At 39.1% G+C, this 26180-nt stretch overlaps 1 protein-coding gene across 3 annotated transcripts in view; it reads left to right on the top strand.

Moving 5' to 3' along the window:
- The window catches only part of LOC148502861 (cytochrome P450 2C8-like), a 65733-nt gene extending 39861 nt beyond the window's left edge, over positions 1-25872 (top strand). For all 3 annotated transcript variants that reach the window (XM_088449284.1, XM_088449285.1, XM_088449286.1), the window contains exons 5-10: positions 1812-1972; positions 8287-8465; positions 8735-8874; positions 10972-11159; positions 23987-24128; positions 24287-25872. In XM_088449284.1, coding sequence (XP_088305410.1) covers positions 1812-1972; positions 8287-8465; positions 8735-8874; positions 10972-11159; positions 23987-24128; positions 24287-24468 — 992 coding nt within the window. In that variant the 3' untranslated portion in view covers positions 24469-25872. The remainder of the gene's footprint in view (positions 1-1811; positions 1973-8286; positions 8466-8734; positions 8875-10971; positions 11160-23986; positions 24129-24286) is intronic.
- The last annotated feature ends 308 nt before the right edge of the window (positions 25873-26180 follow it).

The following is a 26180-nucleotide window of genomic DNA, read 5'->3' as shown; positions in this document are numbered from 1 at the left end:
TTGTATCTGTGCAAGGTGTGGTGTGGAGGAGCTTCGATAATTAGTTTAGTCGAAAGAGTGGCGGTTATTGACCTAGCATGTAAGGAGGCTTGATGTCTCTAAGCTCTATCTGGCACAGTTCTTCCTGCACTGTGGCTCCTGGCATTTCTAATGGGCATTGCTTTGCATATAACAATGCCCAATGTTCTGCAAGTGCTCTGTGTCACTTTAATCACCACTGTTTGCACTGCAGTGCATGCCTTCCCATTAAAGACTTCCCCCAAGGCAGGAGCAGGGGTTTAGTCAACTCTAAATAAGGCCCCATCTCCCAATTACATGTCAAAATGAGGTGGATTTTTTTGCAGTGGGTTTCTGTAGGGATTGCTGCTACCAATTTCCAATGAGGTCACTAATGGTTCTTTGAGGAACCTTTGGCCGGCTGTGGTATTGCCCTTGTAGTGAAAGACAAAGTCATGAAGGAGATGCAGCTGGGGTGCATGGTTGGGCCTTTTGCTGTGTCTCTTGTGCTACATCTAGCCTTATCTCCAGTTGGGGTAGTCTTCGAAAAGTAATTTGGAAAATTCTGCCTTATCCAGCACCTCTATTACCTGCTTGGCTGGTCAGTGATTTGATATCATTCTACCAGATTTGCTGAGAGTATGTTATCAATTCTTTGCTGCTCTTTTGTTTTGTGAACTTTTGAGGTGGATGTCTTGATGGGTAAACTGGATATTGAGTCGGCCTTTCACTTTTTACCTCTTTGTGATGATGTGTACCGGTTTATGGGGTTTAAGCTGGAGTATGGTTTTTTTTATTAACAAATGCTTGCCCATAGTGTGTTCTGAGCCATGTGCCTGTTTTGAGTGCTCTATACTCAGTGACTAGGGCGGGCCTGTACCGTGGCAGGCGGCGCCCCCACCCCGCATGCTCTTGGTTCCACATCACCCAGGGCACGAGCCCCGGCGGCCCTGCCCTTGTTAGACCACTGCATTTTAGGTACGTTTACATCAAGGTTACATTGTGTACTGCATTACAAGGGTATCTGCCTCTATGTTGTTTAGAGATAACATATACAAGAATGTGTATAAACTTATAGTTGACTCCAGAGCAATTTACAAATCTATAATTTATCTAATGTTATTTTTTTACAATTAATACATGGCCATGAGCATTAGTCTTGCCAGGGATTGCGCAGCTGAAAGTATTCTGCTTCCAATCAGATTTCTATGTATCTGTTTGGGACTCCGCTTCTGGCACAATTTGCATGAAAGCACATTTACTGTGCATCTACAGCTGCCCTTCCACTGTCTTGCAAACAGTTATTACTGCTAAGGAGACTGGTCTACATGCTTGCAGCGATTTGTTGTGCCTGGGTAGTGCAAAACGATGCATTTTGCAGTGAAATAATTTACTTGCCTCCAACTCCACATGAGCCCCTTAATTTGAAACTACTACCATTTCTGCTAATTTGCACAGTAAATAGTACATAATTCAGTGTAATATACTGTACATATTTCAACCTGAAACAAAACAAACTTCTTGTACAGTATGAGTTGATCCTTATAACCTGATGTGTTACTTACGTTTATGCATGCCATCACACATCGCTATTAAATATATAGATATTAGAAGTCATGCAATAGTTTTCTCTTCAGCATTCTTGCACTCATTTTTTCAGCTCTTGTAACACCAGTACACCGGCTGCTTTTCGTATCTATAGAAATTGCACCAGTTTGTTCTTACAAAAAAAAAATTCATAGAAAGCTATTTTAACTCATTAAATACGTGATTTGTTTTCTTGTCTTTTGAATAACTTTGCAACCACATCCTAGGTGCACCTATTGATCCCACTTACCTCTTGACCATGACTGTTTCCAATGTGATCTGTTCTGTAATATTTGGAGAGCGTTTTGAATATGAAGACAAAGAGTTCCTTGGCCTCCTTAGTTTGTTGAAGGAAGCCTTCATGGTAGCAAGCTCTTCCACTGGTCAGGTAAACCTTTCCATTTGTTTGTCTTGGGGGTCTGTTTAAATTAAAGCCATTAAAGAGACAAAATGCTGGCAAAATGTTTTATCACCACTGTTTATTATTTAAGAAAGGGTTAGTGCCAGAGAAATCTCTGATGTTACCCATGTCAAAGGAGTTTGCTGCTGTCTGCTTAGTCTCTATGGGGAACTGATGCCAGTAATTTATTAAGCAACTAAAGGCTCTGTTTTGATATCCTCAGTATATAAAAACAAGATAAGTAGCAAGTTAGTGAGCAATAGGTCCCAGAGATCTGCTAGTAGAAACAAAAAAGGAAGGTTCACCTTTCTTTCACATGAAAGTCTTGAATACAAACTAATGTTATGTCCCCACTAATGCACTCCCAAGGATTATCATGTACATCTCAATCTTTATAAATGGAAATGGTGTCCAGAATCTCACAACTTCATATAGATATTAGGAGAAATCTGTGTGTATAATCTGTTTGATTTAACTGGGGAGGTATTTTTAAGTGCTAGGGGTATATAAGGACCTTTTGTGTAAGCAGCCATATTCACGTTTTAAAAAGAACTGACATCCAAAGCGCGTTAAGCGATGGCTGTGTGACCTGCACATCTGGACTGTGACTTTAACCATTTTGGGTCCCCCTGGTGGGTAAGCCGGGTATTCAGAACTCTGCTGTGCTGTGCCTCTCACAGGAGATGTATTGTGGTCTTACCGCATTATATGTTTGTATATATTTTTAATGTGTGAGTGCATTGTGTGATAATAAATTGCAATTTCTTCTAAGGATCTCTGCACTACTGGTCTGTTTTTCTCTAGTGCCTCTGCTCTGCCCACACCTTGAATGGGTGAGGATAGCAGGGTGGCACTTTTCAAGGTGAAGGAGAGAGTAGAGGAGTAAGGATTTCTCCTAATATCTATATGAAGGTGTGAGATTCTGGACACCATTTCCATTTATAAAGATTGAGATGTACATGTTAATCCTTGGGAGCACATGAGTGGGGACATAACATTACTTGCTATTCTCAGTGTCAGAGAAAGGAAGATTTTACTGCACTTAAAGGTTGCCCAATTTAAATTAAAATAATAATCAAAATATTAGGAGTGAGTGTGGTAAAAAAAAATTTATAGTATTATAATAAGTATAAATAGAATAAAAAACTAAATCTTTTACTAATAATAAGTGATGTGAATCATATGTGATACTTATAAAGATGTAACACAGTAACACATTTATCAGCAGTAAATATTCACAAATAATACACATATAGGCCCTCATTCAGAGCCGTACGCTCTGAGCAGAGCGCACGCTCTGAATGAGGGCCGGGCTCCATTTTCATGGAGCGTCCTCCTGGACGCTCGTATAGCTGTGGGTCACCACCCACAGGCTATACGAGCGTGCTTTTTGATGGCCGCGATGGTCGAGACCATCGCGACCATCGAAATTGCGAGCCGGAGCCTGCGGTTGAGGTTTTCAACCGCAAGCTCCGGAGTGATTTTGGCTCTATCAGAGCCAAAATCACTCCCACTGACATCACTAGTGATGTCAGTGGGCCGGCTTCTGACGGGAGGCGTTCCCGTGGGAACGCCCCCGTCAGGGAGGCACGCCCCCGGCACGCCCACCAAAGGGGGCGTGCTGTCAATCAACATTGACAGCACGCCCCCTTTGATCGGACACAACGAGCGAAGGACTTTCCTTCGCTCGTAGCGTCTGGCGCATGCGCACGACGGAGCTCCCTCCGTCGTGCGCATGCTCAGTGCATAACATCGACCCACTTGCGAGCGGACAGCCGCTCACGAGTGGGTCTGAATCAGGCCCATAATGTCATAGAGATAGTATAAATAACAAAAACATCAATTTTCTATAGTATAGCCGCGTCTGGCTAATAAAAACCAACAATAAAACACGGGGTTTCTGAAAAATATTTTGTTTCGTTTTACATTAACATATCTTCATTGCTAAAACAATTATTAAATAGTAAATCCAGCTTTTAGAAATATTAGTATCTTAGTTTGTATCCAAACATGTTGTTAGATTTGGTTTTATTATAACTAGTATTCCCTATGCAGTAAAATGCCACTTCTAGTTAATATATGTATCCCACAGCACTTGCACAATAGTTCCACAGTGTATCGAGTGTCTCTGTAAATTGTCTATGAGCACGGTCTGGTGCAACAATTTATGATGTGAACCAGAGATATGTCCGGCACTTGTATAGTGATACACAGTGGTTAATTAACCCAATCGGTATGCGGCAAAGCCGTCAATGAAAACTCACTGTTTGGCTGTCAATCCGTTCTGATGGTAATAAGAGCCGCATAGATATTGGAGGTGAAACAATGTCTTGAGACAAAATGGAGAGTGTCTCAGTGCCGTCTATTGCTGGGAAAACTTCCCATCCAGAGGTAGACCCTCGAATCGCGGTTCCAGCGGCTGCCGCACTGGGACATCCCGTCTATTTGGAGTGTAGAGGCTGGAGCTGGTCCCAACTAAGGGCTCTATTTATCAACATTATTTTTACTAAAATAATGTGAAAAAAGGTGTTTTCATACCTTTTTCACATTATTTTAGTATCACCTATAGTTATTACAGGGCAATTGGAGTAGAATTCGTAAAATTCTACTCCAACCCCTAAGTATCACTTATTTTTAGTAAAGCAGATCGCACTTCCCATAATTGTAATGGGAAATGTGATCTGACCAGAGTTACTAAAAATAAAATGTGAAAATATATCGGGGAAAGCCCTGTGATAATAACGCCACCTGGAGGTGGCGTTATCCAGGGTCTCCCCCGGTTACCGGCCTCCTGCCCTGCTCTAACGGGGAGAGAAGAGCCGGGAGTCATTCCCAGTAATCAGCTGTGCGGTCTAAACAGACCGCAAGCTGATCACTGTAAAAAAAAAAAGAAAAAAGAAAATAGTAAAAAAAAAAATTTACTTACCTGACTCCAGGGACCGGTGTTCGGGCCTCCGGTGATGTCTCCCCTCTGGTCAGCTGGTCTCCCATAGTGCACTGCTGCCTGGTCATCAGGTGATCGGGGCCCAGTGCAGTATGGGAGATCACCTGACTGGAGGAATGGAGAACATCACCTGAGGCCCGGAGCATGCAGGTAAGTGCTGACCCTAACACTCTCTCTAATTACCATCCTATCTCCCAGCTCCCATGCCCCTCCAAGCTACTGGAGAGACTTGTCTACACCTGCCTCACACACTTTCTTAACACCCACAACTTATTGGACCCACTTCAGTCTGGCTTCCGTTCCCAGCACTCCACAGAGACAGCACTGACTAAGGTAGTAAATGATTTGGTCACTGCCAAGGCTAAAGGCCATTACTCACTTCTAATTCTTCTAGATCTCTCCGCTGCTTTTGACACTGTTGACCACTCTCTTCTCATACAAACATTACAATCCCTAGGTCTTAAGGACACAGCCCTTTCTTGGTTCTCTTCCTACCTATCTGATCGCTCTTTTTCTGTTTGTTTTTCTGATTCTGCCTCCTCTTCGCTACCTCTATCAGTTGGAGTACCGCAAGGCTCTGTCTTAGGTCCTTTGCTATTCTCAATCTATACCACCTCTCTTTGCAAACTAATCCGCTCTTTTGGATTTCAGTACCATCTTTATGCGGATGATACTCAAATCTACCTATCCTCTCCAGATTTATCACCATCTGTATTGGTCCGTGTCACTGAATGTATTTCTGCCATTCATCTTGGATGTCATCTCGCTACCTGAAACTTAATATTTCTAAAACAGAATTAATTATATTTCCACCGGCCAATAACAGTTACCAATCTGATCTCTTTATCACTGTTGATAACTCAACAATCCACCCCACCCCACAAGCTCGCTGCCTTGGTGTCATCCTTGATTCTGAACTGTCCTTTGTTCCCCACATTCAATCTGTCTCAAAATCATGTTACATACATCTAAAAAACATATACAAAATTTGACCATATCTCACACAAGACACTGCAAAAACTCTAATCCATGCACTCATTATTTCCCGCATTGACTATTGCAATAGTCTCCTTACTGGTCTTCCCAAAAACAGGCTATCGCCTTTACAATCCATTATGAATGCAGCTGCAAGGCTTATCTTCCTTGCCAAATGTTCATTGTCTGCTGCCCCGCTCTGTCAGTCCCTCCATTGGTTGCCGGTTTTTTACCGTATTCAATACAAAATACTGTTACTTACACATAAGGCCATTAACCGAATTACACCAACATACATCTCTTCACTCATCTCAAAATATCTCCAAACCCGACCTCTCCGCTCAGCACAAGATCTCCGTCTCTCATCCCCGCGCATTACTTGCTCCCATTTTTTCGTGATCGTGGGGGTGGGGCTTAGCACAGGGGCGGGGCTTAGCCCAGCGGGGTAGCAGCGGTGATCGGTCGGCGCTTGCGCGGGCACTTAATCACGGTATTTTTTGCAAAAATACCGTGATAAGGCTCTGAAGGGATTTGCAGGGACAGAGCTTTATCGCAAGCTCTGTCCCTGCAAGGGATTTGTAGTAAATCCCTGTGATATTGGCTGAATTCGCAATGTGAATACCCTCTGTAATATCACACTACAATCTGCATTCAATATGCGGATTGTAGTAAATAGAGCCCTAAATCTCTGTGGCAGGCGGCTGTGCCCTATATTAATAGGCTGATCAGCCACAGTTGTGACTACCTGCGGCGGTCACATCTGGTGCAGGGGACAACAAAGCTGCTAGTGGATCACCAGAGCAATGAGAGATGTTGAAATGAGTAAAATATCAGTCCCTAATGCGTTTCTTTCATATAGGATTTCTTCAGAGGGGTGTGGTTATGAGGTAGAGTTATCTTCCTTTTTATATACACATACTGTAGATCTTGAAGGAGTGGATTATTCACATATGTAGGTGATTAGGTGCAGAATAGGTTGTGGCACTATTTATTTGTATAAAAGAAAGATTTTTTAAAATATATATACTCTAGTACAAGGTATGTTGTTTAAATACAAACACCTGTTGTGGTTTTCTCAATAAAAAAATATATTGTTTTTATTAAAAAAAATATAACAAAAAACTATAAATTAAGAACCAAAACAAAACAAAAAAAGAAAAATAAACACATAAGAAATAATAAATATATAATATTTATTATATATATATATATATATACACACATATACATGCACATATGTGCATCCGTATCCATGTAATCATTCAATATATAATTTACTACCAATATAACATTAGGAGGATATATTAGTTATAGATAAAAAAATATAATAAATGTAATATATCTAAATAGCATAGAACATTAATATAAAATTGAAACATCTTGCTAATGATTACTTTGTTCTTTTATCTAATGTAACATTCCCCTTAAAAAAGAAATAAATAATTAATAAATGATAAATAAAAAATAAATAATAAATAATAAAAAATAAGGAATATTTTATCCCAAAAATATATATTGAATGAATGAACATTTATGTTGAAAGGATTATTTAGAAGGAGAGAGACTTATTTTATGTTAACAATGTTGGTCTACGCTTTATCTCAGTGTCAGAATAGTCAGTAAATTGGCAGAAAACTGTACAGTACTTCTTCGCTGGGACAGGATCCTATCTGAGCCATGTTTTTTTTTTATAATTTAGCATTCAAAATTATTTGTTTTTAAGAAATTAGGGCCCCACTGCCAAGACTGATAAGTAGACCTCTTTATTTGTAATATAGTTTCATCATAACAAGCAAAATTTAAGTGCATATAAACATTAATTTATAAACAGTTTTATATAATAATGATGATCAATTTTTATATTTTTATTTTAGAAACGTAAAGTTATTTTATAAATAACTTCATTATTTTGAACAGTCAGTAAAATACAATGGAGATCTACGGGAATGCTGATTGTGGAGCTGAGTTAAACAACTATAGACAGAGTTGTACATACCTCAGCTGCATCTCTACTTGTGGTATCTCCACTTGTGACTGAATCGGTGTAACTGGGTGACAACTGGGCATTTCAGTGTAGGATTAGAGTCAGGGTGTGTCATGGGTGAATAGGTAGAATTGTGGGCTATTTATAGTTTTGTGTACACAGAGATCTTTTTGACTTCAGATGGATCTCTTGTACCTAGGATAGTGCAAATCCAACCTAACAGTGATGATGGCTATTTTCGCATACATGTGTCCAACACTACTACTCAATTAAGGAGAAGGTGTGGTCTTTTAACTGGCTTTGCTTAATAATGTTTTTGTTAAAGTTTTCACATTGTGGAATAAATTCATTAACTGCAGGGTTATATAAAGTATTTTTTTATCAATATTTACATTACAGCTGCTCAACGCCTTTCCAAAACTTTTCATTCATATTCCTGGACCTCACCAAAAAATATTTCTCAATGTTTCCACATTGAAAGAGTTTGTGAAGGTAAAAGTGAAGGAACATCAGAAGACATTGGACAAGAACAGCCCCAGGGATTTTATCGATTGCTTCCTTATAAAGATGGAGGAGGAAAGTAAGACTCACCTGTACCTACATATAGTGGAGGCAGCCTTAGTGTACGGATAGACATACTTTAAATTAATATTTAAAATGAATATCTGTCTAAGCGATATATATATTTTCTGATTACAGTATTCATAATTTTCATTCTCATAAAGAAAATTTCCACACACTGGCTGCCTCCATTATTTGTAATTAACAAAATTAATATCATTGAATCAATCCAAAATGTATCTAGGTCTGATATATTGGTTAATTTTTTTAATCACTATTTACAGGAGAAGGACAATCCTAACTCAGAATTCCACTTTGAAAACTTATTTGTTACCTTGCTGAACCTTTTCTTTGCCGGGACAGAAACTACAACCACAACTCTGAGACGTAGTTTGAGGATTTTGCTCAAGTACCCAGACATTCTAGGTAGCTATAATCAGAAACATAATGTATTTATTGTTAAAACATTTTCTTTTTCTTAAAGATACCTTCACTTCCTCATCACTTAAGATATTTTTATTTAATTAATGAGCATTGGCACTGCAGGTGGTACATGTCTAAACATTTGAAAACTTAACAGTGTAATGGCTTCATCCTTAGCCAGTGAGAGATTTGTAAGAGATGGACAGTATGTAGTATCCAAGAACAGGAAACATGTCCAGAGGTCAAGAGAAAAGTTCTTCTTGGATTATGTTTACAGCTATAAGTCAGGGGTATCCCTGTAGATAAGGTTCCCCTTGTTCAGGAAGATATAAATCCACATATGAAGAAATGCTAGACTAATTATAAATAATAAGTGTAAGTGAAATTATATTAAAGTTATGTAGCACCCTTTTAATTGTGATTATCTTTGCTATAAGAAAAATAATTGATTATAATGTTGTAAATAATAACTATTTTTGTATAGATGTACAGTATTTTAGTGTAAAATGCAGTATTAACATGGGTGTATCTAGGGGTCTTTGAGTCCCTGGTAAAGTAAGGGACTGGCACACCCCTCCCATTTTTTAGGAATAGTTACAGTCTGTACTTGGATATGCCACACTAGCAGTACTGTGTGGATATGCCACACTGTAGTGCCCCTTATCCACATTATTCCACAATAGTGCCACTGCTGCCCTTAAAAAGAAAATGTTCTTCTTTAAAAAAAAAAACATTAAAACGGGATGTAAAAATAATTAAAAAGCAATAAGGTAGATACTAATAGCTTCATAGAAAAACATAAGTGCATTTATTAATGTTGCACATGATAAACTTAACTAATTCATATCAAAATGCATAAAAATAAAAGCAATTTATAAATCAAGTAAAAAAATGCTAACAGGGATAAATATAGCACATCCCATTCACAAATGATCCTATACCAATATTATAATATATTTCGGTTAATATTGGAAATATCCAGGATATTTCACTATAAATCATTTTTTTGAGCAGTGTATTCACAATGCAAGTCAGCCATAAAGTCTATGCCAGTTGAAACATTTTATTTTATGTAAACTGGTATTTACTCATTCTGGTGGCCAACAGGATCAGGAAAGCATTGAGGATCACTCTTATTTCTGGCTCAGTGATGTCACACGGTCACGGTGTGACTGATACAAGCTCACTTCCCGTTGTGTTCATGCTGCTCCAGGTGCATGGTCACTTGAACCAGATGACCAGATTCCTGGTGGCAACATAAAGAGGTCCCCCTCTGAGAGGAGGCAGAGAGGAGGAGCCGAGTGTGAGATGAGGGGAGGGACTCCTAGTTATGGCCCATGTCACAGCAGCTGCCAGTGTCAGTGTGACTCATTATTAGCACCTGGCTGACCAGCTAACAATGCTTTCTGGCAGCAGTTGGCCTCTTTATTGCGGTGGGCCCAGGGTCAATGCACGAGCTGCACCTCTGCTACTTTCATCACTGACTGTAATATCGTTCAATCTTATACCTTTATTATTACAAATATTTTCTTTGACATTTACTCTGGGCTGCATGACATTGCAATTATTTGCTCATCCCTATTCTCCCTTTCCTATATTTTTCCCCCTAAGTTATAAACAAAAACTTAAAAAGATTAATGTAATATTAAATAAAATATATTTTAAGATGGGTATAATAATTTATTATTATTATTATTATTATTATTATTATTATTATTATTATTAACACACTATCCTTTTTTCCTGCTTCTCCAAGTCAGATTCCCAATGGGCATTCCTTCCAATTCCAAGTTGCTGCTGTCACCCCCTTTTGACACAACTGGGCAGCAGTGGAGCATCTTCAGCATCAGAAAGCCTGTCCTGTGTATCACTGAGTGCATGCTCAAAGTGTTAGACAATACTGGCCGTGGGTACCTCCCCCTCCTGTAGGTTAACCCACTTCCCCTCTCACGGCTGCTGCTGATGCTTCTGAGAGAGCTGCATGGACTTTTGATACTTTCAAATTGACAGACAGTATGGAAAGGGGCTAGGTCTCATTCTTAAATGAAGCCCAAAGCCTAAAAATAAATGTAGTTTATACAATTATTCATCTTTCCTCAGCCAAAGCACAGAAAGAAATTGATCAGGTGATTGGCCAAGACCGCCCTCCCTCTATAGAGGATCGGGACAAAATGCCATATACAGATGCTGTCATCCATGAGATACAGAGATTTGCAGATATAGTGCCTCTGGGTGTACCCCATGCAACATCTGAAACCACCAACTTCAGAGGCTACACAATCCCCAAGGTCAGAGAGGAAATGTTTATTGTCACTATAAAAGTTTTCTGTATCATGTATTATATATGATTATTTCAGGGTCTACTAATGTGTGATATTGAAATAATGATCATAAGATAGAAATGGTCTTAACTGTGTTTATTGTAGGCCAACATTGTGTTATGCTTTGGTGAAGTCCAATATTGTATTACTAAAAATCAAAATGTTTGTAAATATGATAGTTGAGAAGTTAGTGCTCTCTTGGTTCTGAGTGTATTATTACAGTATGTGTAATACTGGTCACACAGGCAGTGCTACCACAGTTACCGTAAATTGGCCTCAAAAGTCTCTACTGATAACAGAAAATAACCCAATTGAAATTGATCTGATAATTTTCAGACACGCTCATTTATTCAGTCACCAGATGACAACTACAGTAAGCTAGTGTGTGGTCATTTGTGATCTGGTAGCTCTGGCATTATCTGTAGAGAATTGCACACACTTGGAAATGACATTTGAATCTTGGCACTTGGAACTAAAGATGAGCGGGTCCGGTTCTCAGAGAACCGGACCCACCCGATCTTCACGATCTGGGCCAGGATCCGAGTCCGGCTCAGATTTTCCCACCTAACTCAGATCCCAAAATGAGGCAAAATGTCATCTTCCCACTGCCGGATTTTCATGGGTTTTGGATACTATAAATGTACCCGGCATTGGCGCCATTTCACTCCAGCTGTGGAGAGTGAAGTGAGCAGATGTGCTCTGTCTGTTCAGTGGTGCAGTGTCTATCCTGGGGTGTGGTGTATGTCCAGGGCAGGGTCAGCTGTGTCCATCAGGGGTTGCTGTGTCCATCCAGGGGCAGTGTCTGCTGTGTCCTTCCAGAGGATGCTGTGTCCTTCCAGGGGCTGCATTATCCATCCAGGACAGGGGCTGCTGTTTCCATTCAGGGGCTGCCTTGTCCATCCAGTGGTTGCTGTGTCCATTTAGTGGCTGCTATGTCCATCCAGGGGTTGCTGTGTTCATCCAGGGGCAGGGTCTGCTGTGTCCATCCAGGAGTGATCTGTCTGTCCAAGGGTGCTTAGTGTAAAAAAATAAAATAAAAGCTAAATAATATATTTTTTTTGTGCTGTACCCCGGTGTACTATATATATATATATTTTTTTTTTTTTACCGTATTTCTGCCAGTCAGACCACAGGTTAATATTCACACACGTATTGTCACACTATTAGTCGTAGTGCAGCATAATATTCATACACACGTATTGTGACACTGTAAGTGTAACCACAGTGTAATATACACATATTGAGACACTAAGTGGAAATGCATTGTTATATTCAACACATATTTTGACACTGTAAGTGATAGTGCAGTGTATTCATAAAAAATATTTTGACACTAAGTTGAAACGCAGTGTAATATTCAAGTCATATTGTGAGTCACTGTAAGTGGTAGCACAGCGTATTCATAAAAATATTGTGACAATAAGTTTAACTGCAGTGTAATATACTCTTATTGTGGCACTAAGTGGAAATACAGTTTAATATTCAATATGTATTATGAGTCACTGTAAGGGATAGCACAGTGTATTTATAAAAAATATTCAGACACTAAGTGGAAATGCAGTGTAATATTCAACACGTATTGTGAGTCACTGTAAGTGGTAGCAGTGTATTCATAAAAAATATTGACACTAAAAGTGGTAGCGCAGTGTATTCATACACAATATTGTGACACTGTAAGTGGTAGCGTAGTGTATTCATAAAAAATATTGTGACACTAAGTGGTAGCGCAGAATTTTACTCATAAAAAATTTTGTGACACTAAGTGGTAGCGCAGTGTGTCATTCTTTTCTTATTTATAATAAATATTGTGACACTGTAAGTGGTAGCGCAGTGTGTTATTTTCATATTCATAAAAAAATATTGTGACACTTTAGGTCAATGATACAGCAGTGTAATATTTAAAATTGGTACAAATTGACATGTGTGCTGTACCCCACTTCATTTGTGTTTGTTGATATGGAGAACAATCAGTTGAGAGAAGAGCAGGAACCACATACTAGTGCTGGAGCTGCTGCCAGTGCCACCAGTCATGATGGTTCTAGTCCGTCTACATCGTCTACTAAAGCCGATGCCCAATGGCATAAAGGGCTTAAGTCAGGGCATTTAAAATCAAAGAAACAATATTTTACAGTGGTAAAGAAAAAACATCAAAGGGAAAGTTAGCTGCAGAAAGACATAAAATTGGCAATATGCCATTCACCACACGAAGTGGCAAGGAAAGGCTGAGGCCTTTATTTATGACTAGTGGTTCTGCCTCTTTTGATGATGTAAGCTCTTCTCCCTGTAGTATTTTCAAAAAACTTAAAATCATTAAGGCACCGGAAACAACTGTGCACTCAGAAATGTCACAAATCCCTGAGGAGAGTCTTAGTATAGCTAACAAAGGAGAGGGGAAAGGGGAAATGTAATTTGAGCACAGGATCTAATTTTCAGATAGATAATATCCAAATAACATACAAATGGATTTATCCATGATTTTATCCACAATTAATAAGATAGCCTCCCAGCATGGGTGGTAGAAAGTGTCACTAGTGGAGGTGCTCCCCTTGAGAGTATAAATATAAACGTAAACAGAAAGAAGAAAGAGAACTCTCTTTTTAGGGGCACTCTTATATACAATATGTATCACAGTTCCATAAACATTAATAAATAACTTTTATTGGTTATACATTAAAAATACTTTTGCAGGTATAGACCCGCACAGACCCAAACAGTTCTGCTACCAAAAGGAAGAGGAGCAGTACTGATATATATATATATACAAGAAAAGGAGCAAACACACAATTATGCACATAGACGGTACAGAAACACAAAACATGAAGCTAATTACAATATCATAAATATTGCGAAGCCAGGTGACATATTACAGAGAATATATAAATTATCAGTGGTGATAGGATTATCACCCTTTGCTCAAATGACCTAACATTCTTATAATGGCACAATGGCTACTCTAAAAAGTATACAGCAGACATCACTAATATCGAATAGGCTCTTGATCAGTAAGTGTACATACATATATAGACCCTGAAGTAAACAATGTTTGTGGTGTAAATATGGATCACGGTTTAAGCCTTATGCACAAGGATCAATTTGAAATGCCAACCCCATCAAAAATATATTCATATATAGATAAATAACTGAGGTCTTATAAAGGCAAATCCTATATCAGCTTACCTCAAGGGTTATCCCAGGTACAGGTAGACAGAGCAGTAGAGACAAAGGTATATAAGATTAGACTACTCCCTGATACGGGTTTTGTCTAGTCAGCAGCTGCTGCATGTCATTAATAATTATAGTAAATCAGTGAACGACACGTGAGCATGCTGTATAGCTATCCCAGGGGTGTGAATGAGTGTAATGAGCATCTACTTTTAGATCTGACTCAAAAGACGGTCCTGGTATGCATATATATATATACATAGTGCAGGAGCCTCCAATGAGAGTGCCCATGGAAATAGATAAATAGTTGTATATAATAAATGAAATAGCAAATCACGAAATAGGATTAAATGCTGCTGTCAGTCACATATCATACGGTAGTGGTGACTGGTGAGAAGCACAAACTATGTATGCAATGATAAAAGATCAAAAAGTAAAGTGCGGCGACGGTGGGACTAATACAGGGTGAGCAGCGCTCTGTTGCCCAAAGGTATAGCAGGGACCCCAGCTCTCTCATGTAATCAATAGTCACCACTTATGCTGGAGATAGAGGAGAAAGATGTGAGGTACCTGGGTGTCCTCAAAGAGAGGGAGCCGATATCACCTGAATAGGACCTGCTTCACACGGAGCCTATGTGTGTGCTGCTGCATTGAGTCCCGCCTGTACACAGCGGGACTCGCAGGTCTGAGATGCGCGTTTCACTCTGCTTCTTCAGTCAGATGCCGGTGAGTTTGGATTACAAAGAGAGTATTTACTCCGTGTGGCGGCCAATCAAAAGGCGAGTGCCCGGTATGATGAATATAACGTGTTCACTGAAAGGTTGAACTAGCGTACTCTACTATTGGCTAGTTGTTGCCAGGAAACCTATGAATCATCAAAGGGGGAGGTGTCTGTTAGCACTTAGAACGATGTGTCTATAGAGTGATAGCCTGAGAGATGAAGTTGTATGCTATATATTAAAGACACAGATCAACAAGCGCTGGTAAATCAAAGTGCAGTTAAATGCACATACTGAAAATATGAGATTTATAGATTTGATAAGTAATCTGGATATAATGGCAGTAATAGAGGGATAGTCTATGTCATATACAGGTTATCTATAATATCAGGGATTGTTTAAAACAAGGATTTGAATATAAGTGATTGAAGGTCTAAAGAGTATTAAATATTAGATAAGTTGTGAAAGTAATGTAAGGGATAAAAAACATTATGAAGAATAAAAAATATATAAATAAAAATAAAAATAATAATAAATATAAATAAATAAAAATAATAATAATATAATATTGATGAAAATGATGATATAGATGGTGACATGTGCATATAATGAGGGTGATATATAGAGTATATTTATAGTGTGATGGAGATAATACTTCAACCTGTATTAGTCCCACCATCGCCGCACTTTACTTTTTGATCTTTTATCATTGCATACGTGATTTATGCTTCTCACCAGTCACCACTACCGTATGATATGTGACTGGCAGCAGCATTTAATCCGATTTCGTGCTTTGTTATTTCATTTATTATATACAACTATTTATCTATTTCCATGGGCACTCTCATTGGAGTCTGGCCCTAAGAGGTTCCTGCACTATGTGTATATATATATATATATATATATATACCAGGACCATCTTTTGAGTCAGATCTAAAAGTAGATGCTCATTACACTCATTCACACCCCTGGGATAGCTATACAGCATGCTCACTTGTCGTTCACTGATTTACTATAATTATTAATGACATGCAGCAGCTGCTGACTAGACAAAACCCGTATCAGGGAGTAGTCTAATCTTATATACCTTTGTCTCTACTGCTCTGTCTACCTGTACCTGGGATAACCCTTGAGGTAAGCTGATGTAGGATTTGCCTTTTATAAGAACTCTGTTATTTATCTATATATGAATATATTTTTGATGGGGTTGGCATTTCAAATTGATCCTTGTGCATAGGACTTAAACCGTGATCCATATTTACACTGCAAACATTTTTTACTTCAGGGTCTATATATGTATGTACACTTGCTGATCAAGAACCTATTCGATATTAGTGATGTCTGCTGTATAGTTTTTAGAGTAGCCATTGTGCCATTATAAGAATGTTAGGTCATTTGAGCAAAGGGTGATAATCCTATCACCACTGATAATTTATATATTCTCTGTAATATTTCACCTGGCTTCGCAATATTTATGATATTGTAATTAGCTTCATGTTTTGTGTTTCTGTATCGTCTATGTGCGTAATTGTTTGTTTGCTCCTTTTCTTGTATATATATATCAGTACTGCTCCTCTTCCTTTTGGTAGCAAAACTGTTTGGGTCTGAGCGGGTCTATACCTGCAAAAGTATTTTTATTGTATAACCAATAAAAGTTATTTATTAATGTTTATGGAACTGTGATACATATTGTATATAAGAGTGCCCCTAAAAAGAGAGTTCTCTTTCTTCTTTCTGTTTACGAGAGTCTAAGTATGTCAGCAGGTGCCATGTGTGAGATTGACCTTTACAATACTCTATTCAAAGTGGAGCCTCCTTCCACCACTTATGCATCCTCTGCAAATGTGGGGATGAGCAGCACAAGTCAATATGCTGACATATAAATTGAGGATGCTTCTGTGGAAGTGCACTAGTATGAGGAGGATATTTGTGTAGCTGACACTAATGAGGATGCTGATTATGAGGATGTTGTTGATGAGCTTGTTGTTTGTGTAAATCAGGCCCCAGTTGTTGTCCATGATATGGAATAGTCCATTGTCATGTCTGGGCATAAAACATAAGAATCCACCTCTTATGTGTGGAATCATTTCTACCCAAATCCAGACAACAATTGTCAAGCCATCTGTACCTGTTGTCATGCCAGAGTAAGTAGTGGTAGGGACTCTAACCATCTAGGAACCTCCTCCCTAGTACGTCATCTACAGTGCATCCATCAAAAGTAAGGATGTGTGCCATACCCCGTGTTTTGGATCTGTATCTCCATCATGTTTTGAATCTGGACTGGTTTTGCCAAAACTGCCTTTGTGTGTCTTGGTTTTGGATCTGCATTTTTTTTTTTAATGATAAAAGCTGCTAAAATCACAAAATGTGTTTTGTTTTTTTTGTTCCTACAGTATTATTATCCTCAATAACATTAAATTCCAGTCATTTATAGTCAATTTAGACCACCTCACAGCTCTCAATATTTCTTCATCCGGTTTAGGCCCAGAATTTGCACCAAGCTAGCTGACTGACTAATGTAATCAGCAGCAGTGGGTGGCACAAATACAAGGCAGTTCAACTTCCATAATGGCACATAAGGAAACATATGTTATTATTAATTAAGAGGCCTAAGGATGATGAAGTATGTATGCAGTTGAAGGCAGGGAGAGAAAGAGTTGATTGGTAGAAAATGTAATTGCATTTTTGATTCTGAAGCAAATTTATGAGGTAGTAGGGGAGAGCATGGGTGAACATTATGTCCCATGTTTTGCCCACAACATTAACTTGGTGTTACAGAATATCTTAAAAAATTAAAGGGGCATGCAGGAGATGCTGTCTGTGGCCATAAACATTTTTTGACATTTTTGGCATTCAGCAACTGCATGTCAATGATTGCAGCAGCGGTGGCAGTTCAACTTCCAACATGGAACATCAGGAAACAAATGTATTTATTATTCAAGAGGCCTGAGGGAGTTGGAATATGTATGTAGTTGAAAGCAAATTTGATTAGTAGTAAATTTAATTACATTTTTTTATTCCAAAGCAAATTTATGAAGGAGGGGAGGAGGGGAGGCATTTACAAAAAATATTTAAATCATTCACAACAGTCCTTGCCTCAGAAGAATCATTGAGCGTTATGCCTGCTGCTGCTGGGAGTAGATTTTCATCCCAGAAGGGGACCAGGAAGACTTAAAGTAATACTTTAAAAAACAATTGACTGATAAACAATCCTTTGCAAGGGGGAGCAAGTATGACAGCACTCACCCAGTAGCACAGTGGATCACTGATGCCATAACATCTATGCTGGTATTAGATATGAGTCCGATATCCACCATTAGTGCTGTGGGTTTTAGACAATTAATTGAGGTCCTGTGTCCCTGATACCAAATCCCATTTTGGTTCCACTTTGCTAGAAAAGGAATTCCCAGCCTGTGCAAGGACGTTAAAAATAACTTAATTAGTGTCCTCCAAAATGTTGTTGTACCCACTGTCCACTTGACCACAATTATGTGGACAAGTGGAACAGGACAAATGTAAGATTACATGACTGTAACAGCCCACTGGGTGGGTGTATTGCCTTCATCACCACCAATAGCAGCAGCATCTAAGAAACAGCAGCTCATTCAAAGGCAGGCTACTCTGTGTATCACAGGTTTTACTAAGAGGCATACCACTGACAACCTCTTAGAAAAATTCAGGGAAGTCATTGCAAAATGCTTGCCCCTGTTTGGATTATTCATGGGATTTGTCATTTCTGACAATGCCACCAATATTTTGAGAACATTACAGCAGGGTGAATTCCAACATGTTCCATGTTTTGCTCACACAATCAACTTGGTAGTGCAAAAATTTTAATAAATGACAGAGTCATGCAGGAGATGCTCACTGTTGCCCACAAAATTTCTGGACATTTTCGCCATTCAGCTGGTGCATTTAGAAGATTGCAGCACCTGCAAGAAAAGTTGAATTTGCACTGTCACCACCTGAAGCAAGAGGTAATAACAAGGTGGAACTCCACTCTTTATATGCTTCAGCAGATGGAATAACAGCAAGAAGCCATCCACAACTACGAACTACGAAATAGGAAGAGGAGGGGGGATGTACCTTACTCAAGCTCAGTGGAAACTACTTTCCATGTTGTGTTAAGTGCTGAAACCCTTCAAAATAGTCAACTGTTTGCCAGCTTTAGTCAGGTCATTCCGCTAATTAGACTGTTAGAAAAGCAGCTTGAGAAACTGAAAGAGTAGCTGAAACAAAGTGATTCCGCTAACAATGTTGGACTTGTAGATCAAGTCCTTTATTTGCTTCGCCAAGATCCAAGGGTTGTCAGGATCTTACAATCAGATCAATACATTTTGGTGACCGTGCTGGATCCTAGGTTTAAGTCATACATCATGCCTTTCTTCCTATTGGACACAGATCTGAAGAGATGCAAAGAGATACTGTTAAGGAAATTGTCAGCTCAAGCAGCACGTGATGCAGTGATGGCTCCTCCTTCAATTTCTCAAGCAAGTGCAGCTGCCTGGAAAAAACTAAACTTTTCCAATAAAAGCTCAACTGGTGATGCAGATGAGTCAAGACTATTTTAAAGATAGTGTCTAAACAGGCATGTCAGACAGTCCATTTCACTACTGGCTGGAAAAAAAGGCAATTTGGAGGCTCTTGCACAAACTAGCTTTACTTGACCTGCCTATCCTCCAGTGTGTACTCAAAGAGTTTTCAGCACAGCCAGGAACCTTGTGAGTGATCAGCGTTGGAGGCTACTTCCTCAAAGTGTGGAAAAGATAATGTCCATCAAAATGAATTTCAAATTCTATGCCAATTACATCCCAAAATTACAGAGGCACCTGTAATGGTGGATTCCAGCGGGGACAAATTAATATTGTGTGAAGGTGATGTACACATTGATGATGGTGAGGAATTGGATCATGATGGCAATAACATCTTGCCTCTGTATGTACTCAGAAAAAGTTTTCAGCACAGCCGGGTTCCTTGTCAGTGATCAGAATAGGAGGCTAATTCCTTAAAATGTGGAAAAGATGATGTTCATCAAACTTAACTGCAAATTTCACGATATAGACCTTTGCCGCCAATTACATCCAAAAATTACAGAGGCACCTGTGGCTGTAATGGTAGATTCCAGCATTGGCAAATTAATATTGTATGAAGATGATGTACTCACTGATGAGGGTGAGGAATATGCTGATGATGGTGACAACATCTTGCCTCTGTAAAGCCAGTTTGGGCATGGATAGATCATTGCCAGCAATGTCAGCTGCCTGCTGGTAGCTTGTTTTGTGTCGGCCCAAACAAACCAATTGCTTCAGCCACAATTGGTAGTCCCTGGTGCTGAAGTGATTGTTTTGTTAAACTGTGATGTCCTGTTTACTATATATAAGACATAAGGGTGGGTGGAAGGGCCCAAGGACTATTCCATCTTTCACCTCTTTTCTTTGCATTATGTGCTGTTTGGGTCATTGCTGCCTGACATTTTTAATTTTATAGTTTATTAAACGGCCATCCTGTCTGCCACTGCAGTTCCACTTTGGGCCATGCTTGAAGCTGAACTGCCACATGTTAGTGCAGCCCACTGGTGTCACAAAATACTGTTATGCCATTTTTTAACCTTGATTTTTAGATACCAACCTGGTGGGCTTGGCTTGCCTTGATCATAACAGCCATGTTTGGTCAGATGCAACTCAAACACAAAATGAAGATGCTATCTTGTGAAGGTATCTGGAGATTTTCTCCCTTCTCCCCTCCCAGCCTTCTCATAATCCCAGAAGCACAATGACAAGAGATGTTTAGTACTAGACTTTAAAATCCCTCTGTCCCCTTCCTGTTCAGAGCTTCCGTTTTGTGTGCTGCCACAGACATCATCTTCTGCCTGCCCCTTTGATTGCTTTAAAATTTTTTGGAACCACCGAAAATCTCCACTGGGGCAAGGACTGATGTGAATGAGTAAAATATTTTTTGTAAATGTCTCCACTCCTCCCTCATAAATTTGCTTCGGAATCAAAAAATTTAATTAAATTTACTACTTTCAACCATTCCTTTCCCTAAATTCATTCGGAATAAATAATTTAAATTAAACTTACTATGAATCAACCCTTCCACTCCCTGCCTTTAACTACATGCATACTCCATCTCCCTCAGGCCTTTTTATTAATAAAACATATATTACCTTATGTGCCATGTTGGGGGTTGAACTGCCACATGCTTGAGCCGCCCACTGCTGTTGCTTAGCTTAGTGAGCCAGCTAGCTTGGTGCAAACTTTGGGCTTAAACTGGATTAAAACAATATTGTGAGCTGTGAGATGGTCAAAATTGACTGGAAATGAGTGGAAATTAAATTTATTGAGGTTACTAATACTGTAGGAACACGCAAGAGCGGTATTGCAATACCAAATCCAGATCCAAAACCTCAAAGGAGATACAGATCCAAAACAAAACAGGGGGGTTCGGCACACATCCCTACTTGGAACAAGCAAAAATATCCTTCTTAAGAGCCATCTTGAATAAATGATTGGTGGTAGGACATTGGTGATTAAATAAACTTCTTTAAAGTTTTGTTTTAATGAAATATTTGAAGTGTATAGAATGGAAAGGTGGAAGAGTTTATTATGTCATAAGGTAGAGAGTTATTAACTTATTGCAGATAAGGCTTCTGTACATGTGTCCTTGCTCATCTACTGTAGCTCAGTATGCCACGCTGTGCGATATTCCTGGTGACTAGGATGCACCAGAAGACTGTCCTGATTAATTTCATATGCAATACTTGTATATCTGTGTGCAACTTAGATGCATTTACAGCAAAAAAACAGACACGCCAAGAGGGGCTGTTTGGCACGGCTGCAACAAAGATGAGTGAGAATACATCTGTATATCTTTTTATTTTTTTATTTTTTTTTGGTGTTACTGGTATGAGAATTGACTAACAATCACAAGTTCAAATAGGCATGAATTATAAGGGTTTGATTCACATAAATCCTATACTGATTTTAAAGAAAGAGGCAACACTCACCCTATGGAAGCAAGAACCTAAGATGCAGAAGAGCAGAGGACAGTACATGATTCCCTGTAGTGGGTGTTTATGTACAGTGATTAGAGATAGGATGTGGTAGGACGGCATTTAGTGACAACACTCTTGATACAAGTCTGTTATGTGGTATGATGCTTTTCTGTTTCTATTGTCAACTGTGCAATTTAGAGCATCTATTGTAGATTCTGAGCCATACACATCTTAGTCATTTCTCACTACTGACTGCATGGGTATTAATGGGTGGTGCTGAGGCATTCACATATAGAAGAAGCATTATGTGGGAGTGTCCTTGGCATGAGGACAGAGTTGCAACCTATTCTGAGTTGAGTGTATGCAGAAGTTAGACTATTCTTAGTAATTTCTCCTGCATCATACATAGAGTAAGGATAAGTGCTATTACTAGTGAGGACAGCTGATCTCTCACAAGTGGAGGGATGCTGGTATTGTGGTCACATACTGTAGCTGTGTCCAACTCTGAATACCAGTGGATGTTTGCATAGGATATGAATAGCCTAGGATTGTGACCACATTACATGTGACTCAGAATAATACCCTATAACACCAGGCCTTCTCTTTCCTAACGAATATCTGTGACAGTAATTTATAACAATTTTCAACTAAATGCATGAAATTTGAAGTATAACATTATTGTAGGTCGGCTGCGTAAGTCTTGCTGCATTGTAGTAATATGTAACTTCATCCATTAATATAACTTATTCTCAGCTTTTAATTCACCCTTATGAAATCAGATGTGCCTTTGTATTTGATTGACTTATGCTGGTCACACATTAGACCATATATCGTCCAATATATCACTTTGACGCGGATCGGAATGACATATCAGACACATAAGATGATGTGTACCCACAATTGCCGGCCCATGCTGGATGTCAGCAATGTTGTTACATCTGAAGTTCTGCACAGATGTTATGACTCAGTGGCTGATAGAATGTATTTAAAATTTGGCCATCATAACCTGTATATTGTGCAGTCGTGTGATATACTGTTCAGTGAGTGTTGGCCAGGAACCAAATCATTTTTATGTGTACTGGGCTGGGACAATCTGGGGCTTTAGATCAGCCCTGATAGTCCCCTTGTGCGCACACCATAGGAGCTTGCATGCAAAAGGGGCATGTAAGGTTTCACGGGGGCATGCAACATGTTACGGGGGCCTGGCATTGCAGCACGCCCCCATCATGTGCACTGGCCCATCAGTGCCATCAACCCTTCCCTCCCCTTGAGCTCATACCATGAACTCCAGTCGGAGGGGGGTTGAAGGGTGGGAACACCTCTGGATTTAGGCAGGTGATTTCCACCCAATGCAGCGCCAGCCGCACTCGTCGAGCTGGCCCTGAGGCCATCTGCTCTTCTGGCATTTTCCAGAAGTGTCAGATGGCCAGTCTAACTATGGAACCGGGCTTTAGACACATCAACTGGTGGGCAATGGGAAACATAAAAAGTGTTGGACACAAGAGTTGTCTTCACAAGATGAAAACAGAGCAGTTTCATCCACAATCCCTAATTATGGAGTTTGCCTCAAACCTCCTTGCTTTGATGTATTATTTTGAGAGTTTATTCATTTGTATTTATATCGATTGGTGTTATTAATTACAGCAGCATATAGCTAACTTCATAAAAGCATTGCTTGTGATATTTAGACAAGTCCCACACACAGAGGTGAGTTCCTTATTTTAGACTATACTGGCACCACCTGAATGAATTCACATTGTTATGGTAGATGTGCTGTTATTACCATCTGTATCTCCAAAACTATTTGATACAATTCTTTGTTAGATCATTTCGCAGTATTGTTACAAGATAAATCATTGGGAACTAGAAATTTAAATGTATCTTTGCTTTATTGTATCTTTCTGAATATCTCTTTTAAGGGCACAACCATCTTTCCTCTTCTGACCTCGGTCTTGAAGGATCCAAAACATTTTAGAAACCCAGAGATATTTGACCCAGGACACTTTTTGGATGAGAATGGCAGGTTCCAGAAAAATGAAGCTTTCATGCCATTTTCCACAGGTACAAATAAAAGAGAGGTGGGGTCAGATGAAAATGAGAAATAAATTAAATTAAAATAACAAATATAAATTAAATTTTTAGTCTTCTTTTTATACAATTTTAACTTAACTTAACATGTTACCATCCCTGTGAGGCTCTTCTCTTGCTCTTCTTCACAGGGAGGAGGATCTGCCTTGGAGAAGGGATGGCGAAAATGGAGATCTTTATTTTTCTCACCTTCATCCTGCAGAACTTCAACCTGAAATCTGATGAGGGCCCTTCAGATATCGACATATCCCCTCTACCCAACAGCAACAGCACTATCCCTCGCCCTTATGAAATAAGTTTTGTCCCACGTTAACAGCTCCATCTACAGTAGCAATACAATAAGTTCCAGTGTGAGTTAATAAAGATCTAACTTGTATTAATTAATGTTTATTACTAAAATTCAGTATATTTAGTATTATAAAAATTCCAATTGATTCCCAGTGTAATGCTGCGGACCTACTTTACATAATTCACTTCCTCAATTCCATATTTTCGTCACTGATCACAAACGTTTCTGATTACTCTGTGATTACTTTTTTTTGTATAGTTCACATTAGAGACTAAGAGGTCAGTAACGCAACAAATTTGTAGTAAAGATGACCAAAACATTTTTACTTCTAGTTCTATTTTATAGTATTATTTTTTAATTGTTTTAAGATAAATATAGACTGTTATGAAATAACGAAAATTAATTGTACAATGCTACCATATGTGTCAAATAAGGTAATAAAGGAGCAGAATTAGTAAATTTTCTTAGATGATTCCACCATCTAATTTATTCTAAATTCAGTAAGGACATGTAAATGGAACTGTGGGAAATGCAGAGTTGTACGTGTGCAAAAAATACAACTATTTTCAAACAGATCTCTTGTACCATGTATAGGACTTGTGCGTGCACACTGACAATGATGACTGCTATGGAAACAAGCATTTAGAGAGACACTTTTCTCATCACTCATCCATTCTTCTCTCTCTTCTTATCTCTCTCTTCTCCCGCAATGTTCTGCTCTATTCCTTCTTACTTTCCATGCCCTCCTCCCACCCTCCATTTGCTTCTATTATCATATCCAACTGACTTGACATGAACCACCTGTCTCTCCTACTCTCTCCCCTCCTTCACTCCCACTACAAATTCATCTTTCCCCAGCATACCAGTACCCCCAAACCACATCCACATCTAACCTCATCCATCATTCCCTCTTCCTTTTGCCCTCAGTATCAAATAGCGAACTTCTTCCCATGACCTCTTAATCTGTACCTCTTTCAACATCTTTGCTATCACTGAAACTTAAATAACTACCACCAGCATCAACTCACGATCTGCCTTCTTTTAAAGTGACCTTTCCTTTTCCCACACACACTTGACTCTGCCAGCTTCTCGTAACCCTTGGATCCTCTTTCATCTGCCATATCCACCCTATCTTGCCCTAGACAGGCTGTCTCGATTTACTCTGCCCTCACCTCTTTCCTGGTCTCTGTTTCCCTGACTGTGACTAATAACATTTATTAGTCTCCTCTTCAACCTTGGCATCTACTCTGACCCAATTTCTACAAAAGTGCTTTAGCTCTGCCTAGCGCCTCTGGAGGAAATAACGCTCTCTTGCTGACTTCCTTCATTCAAATTAATTCTCTCCTCCTACAGCTCTGCTCTTTCACTTGCTAAGCAGTTCTACATTAAGGGTTATATTTACTTAAGTGAGAGTTTTTAGAAATGGAGATGTTGCCCATAGCAACCAATCAGATTCTACATATAACTAGCACCTTCTAGAAGATAATAGCTAGAATCTGATTGGTTGCTATGGGCAACATCTTCACTTCTAAAAACTCTCACTTTAGTAAATATATCCCTAAGTATCTAATTTCTTTTCAATCCTCCAACCTTTACAACTTCTTCACTACTTTCAACTTCTATCCTTCATTCACCCTCATCTTCTCACTTTCTGCACTTGATTTACCACCCGCTTTATCTGCTAAATACAATAAATCTGCCGTAACATTTCCTCCCTCAGCCCCAACCCCACCCTG

The sequence above is a fragment of the Taudactylus pleione genome, unplaced genomic scaffold, assembly GCF_031769625.1.
Source record: "Taudactylus pleione unplaced genomic scaffold, aTauple2 ptg000481l, whole genome shotgun sequence".
NCBI lineage: Eukaryota > Metazoa > Chordata > Amphibia > Anura > Myobatrachidae > Taudactylus > Taudactylus pleione.
Note: the sequence above shows the minus strand (reverse complement) of the source record. Positions and strands in the feature narration are given on the sequence as shown.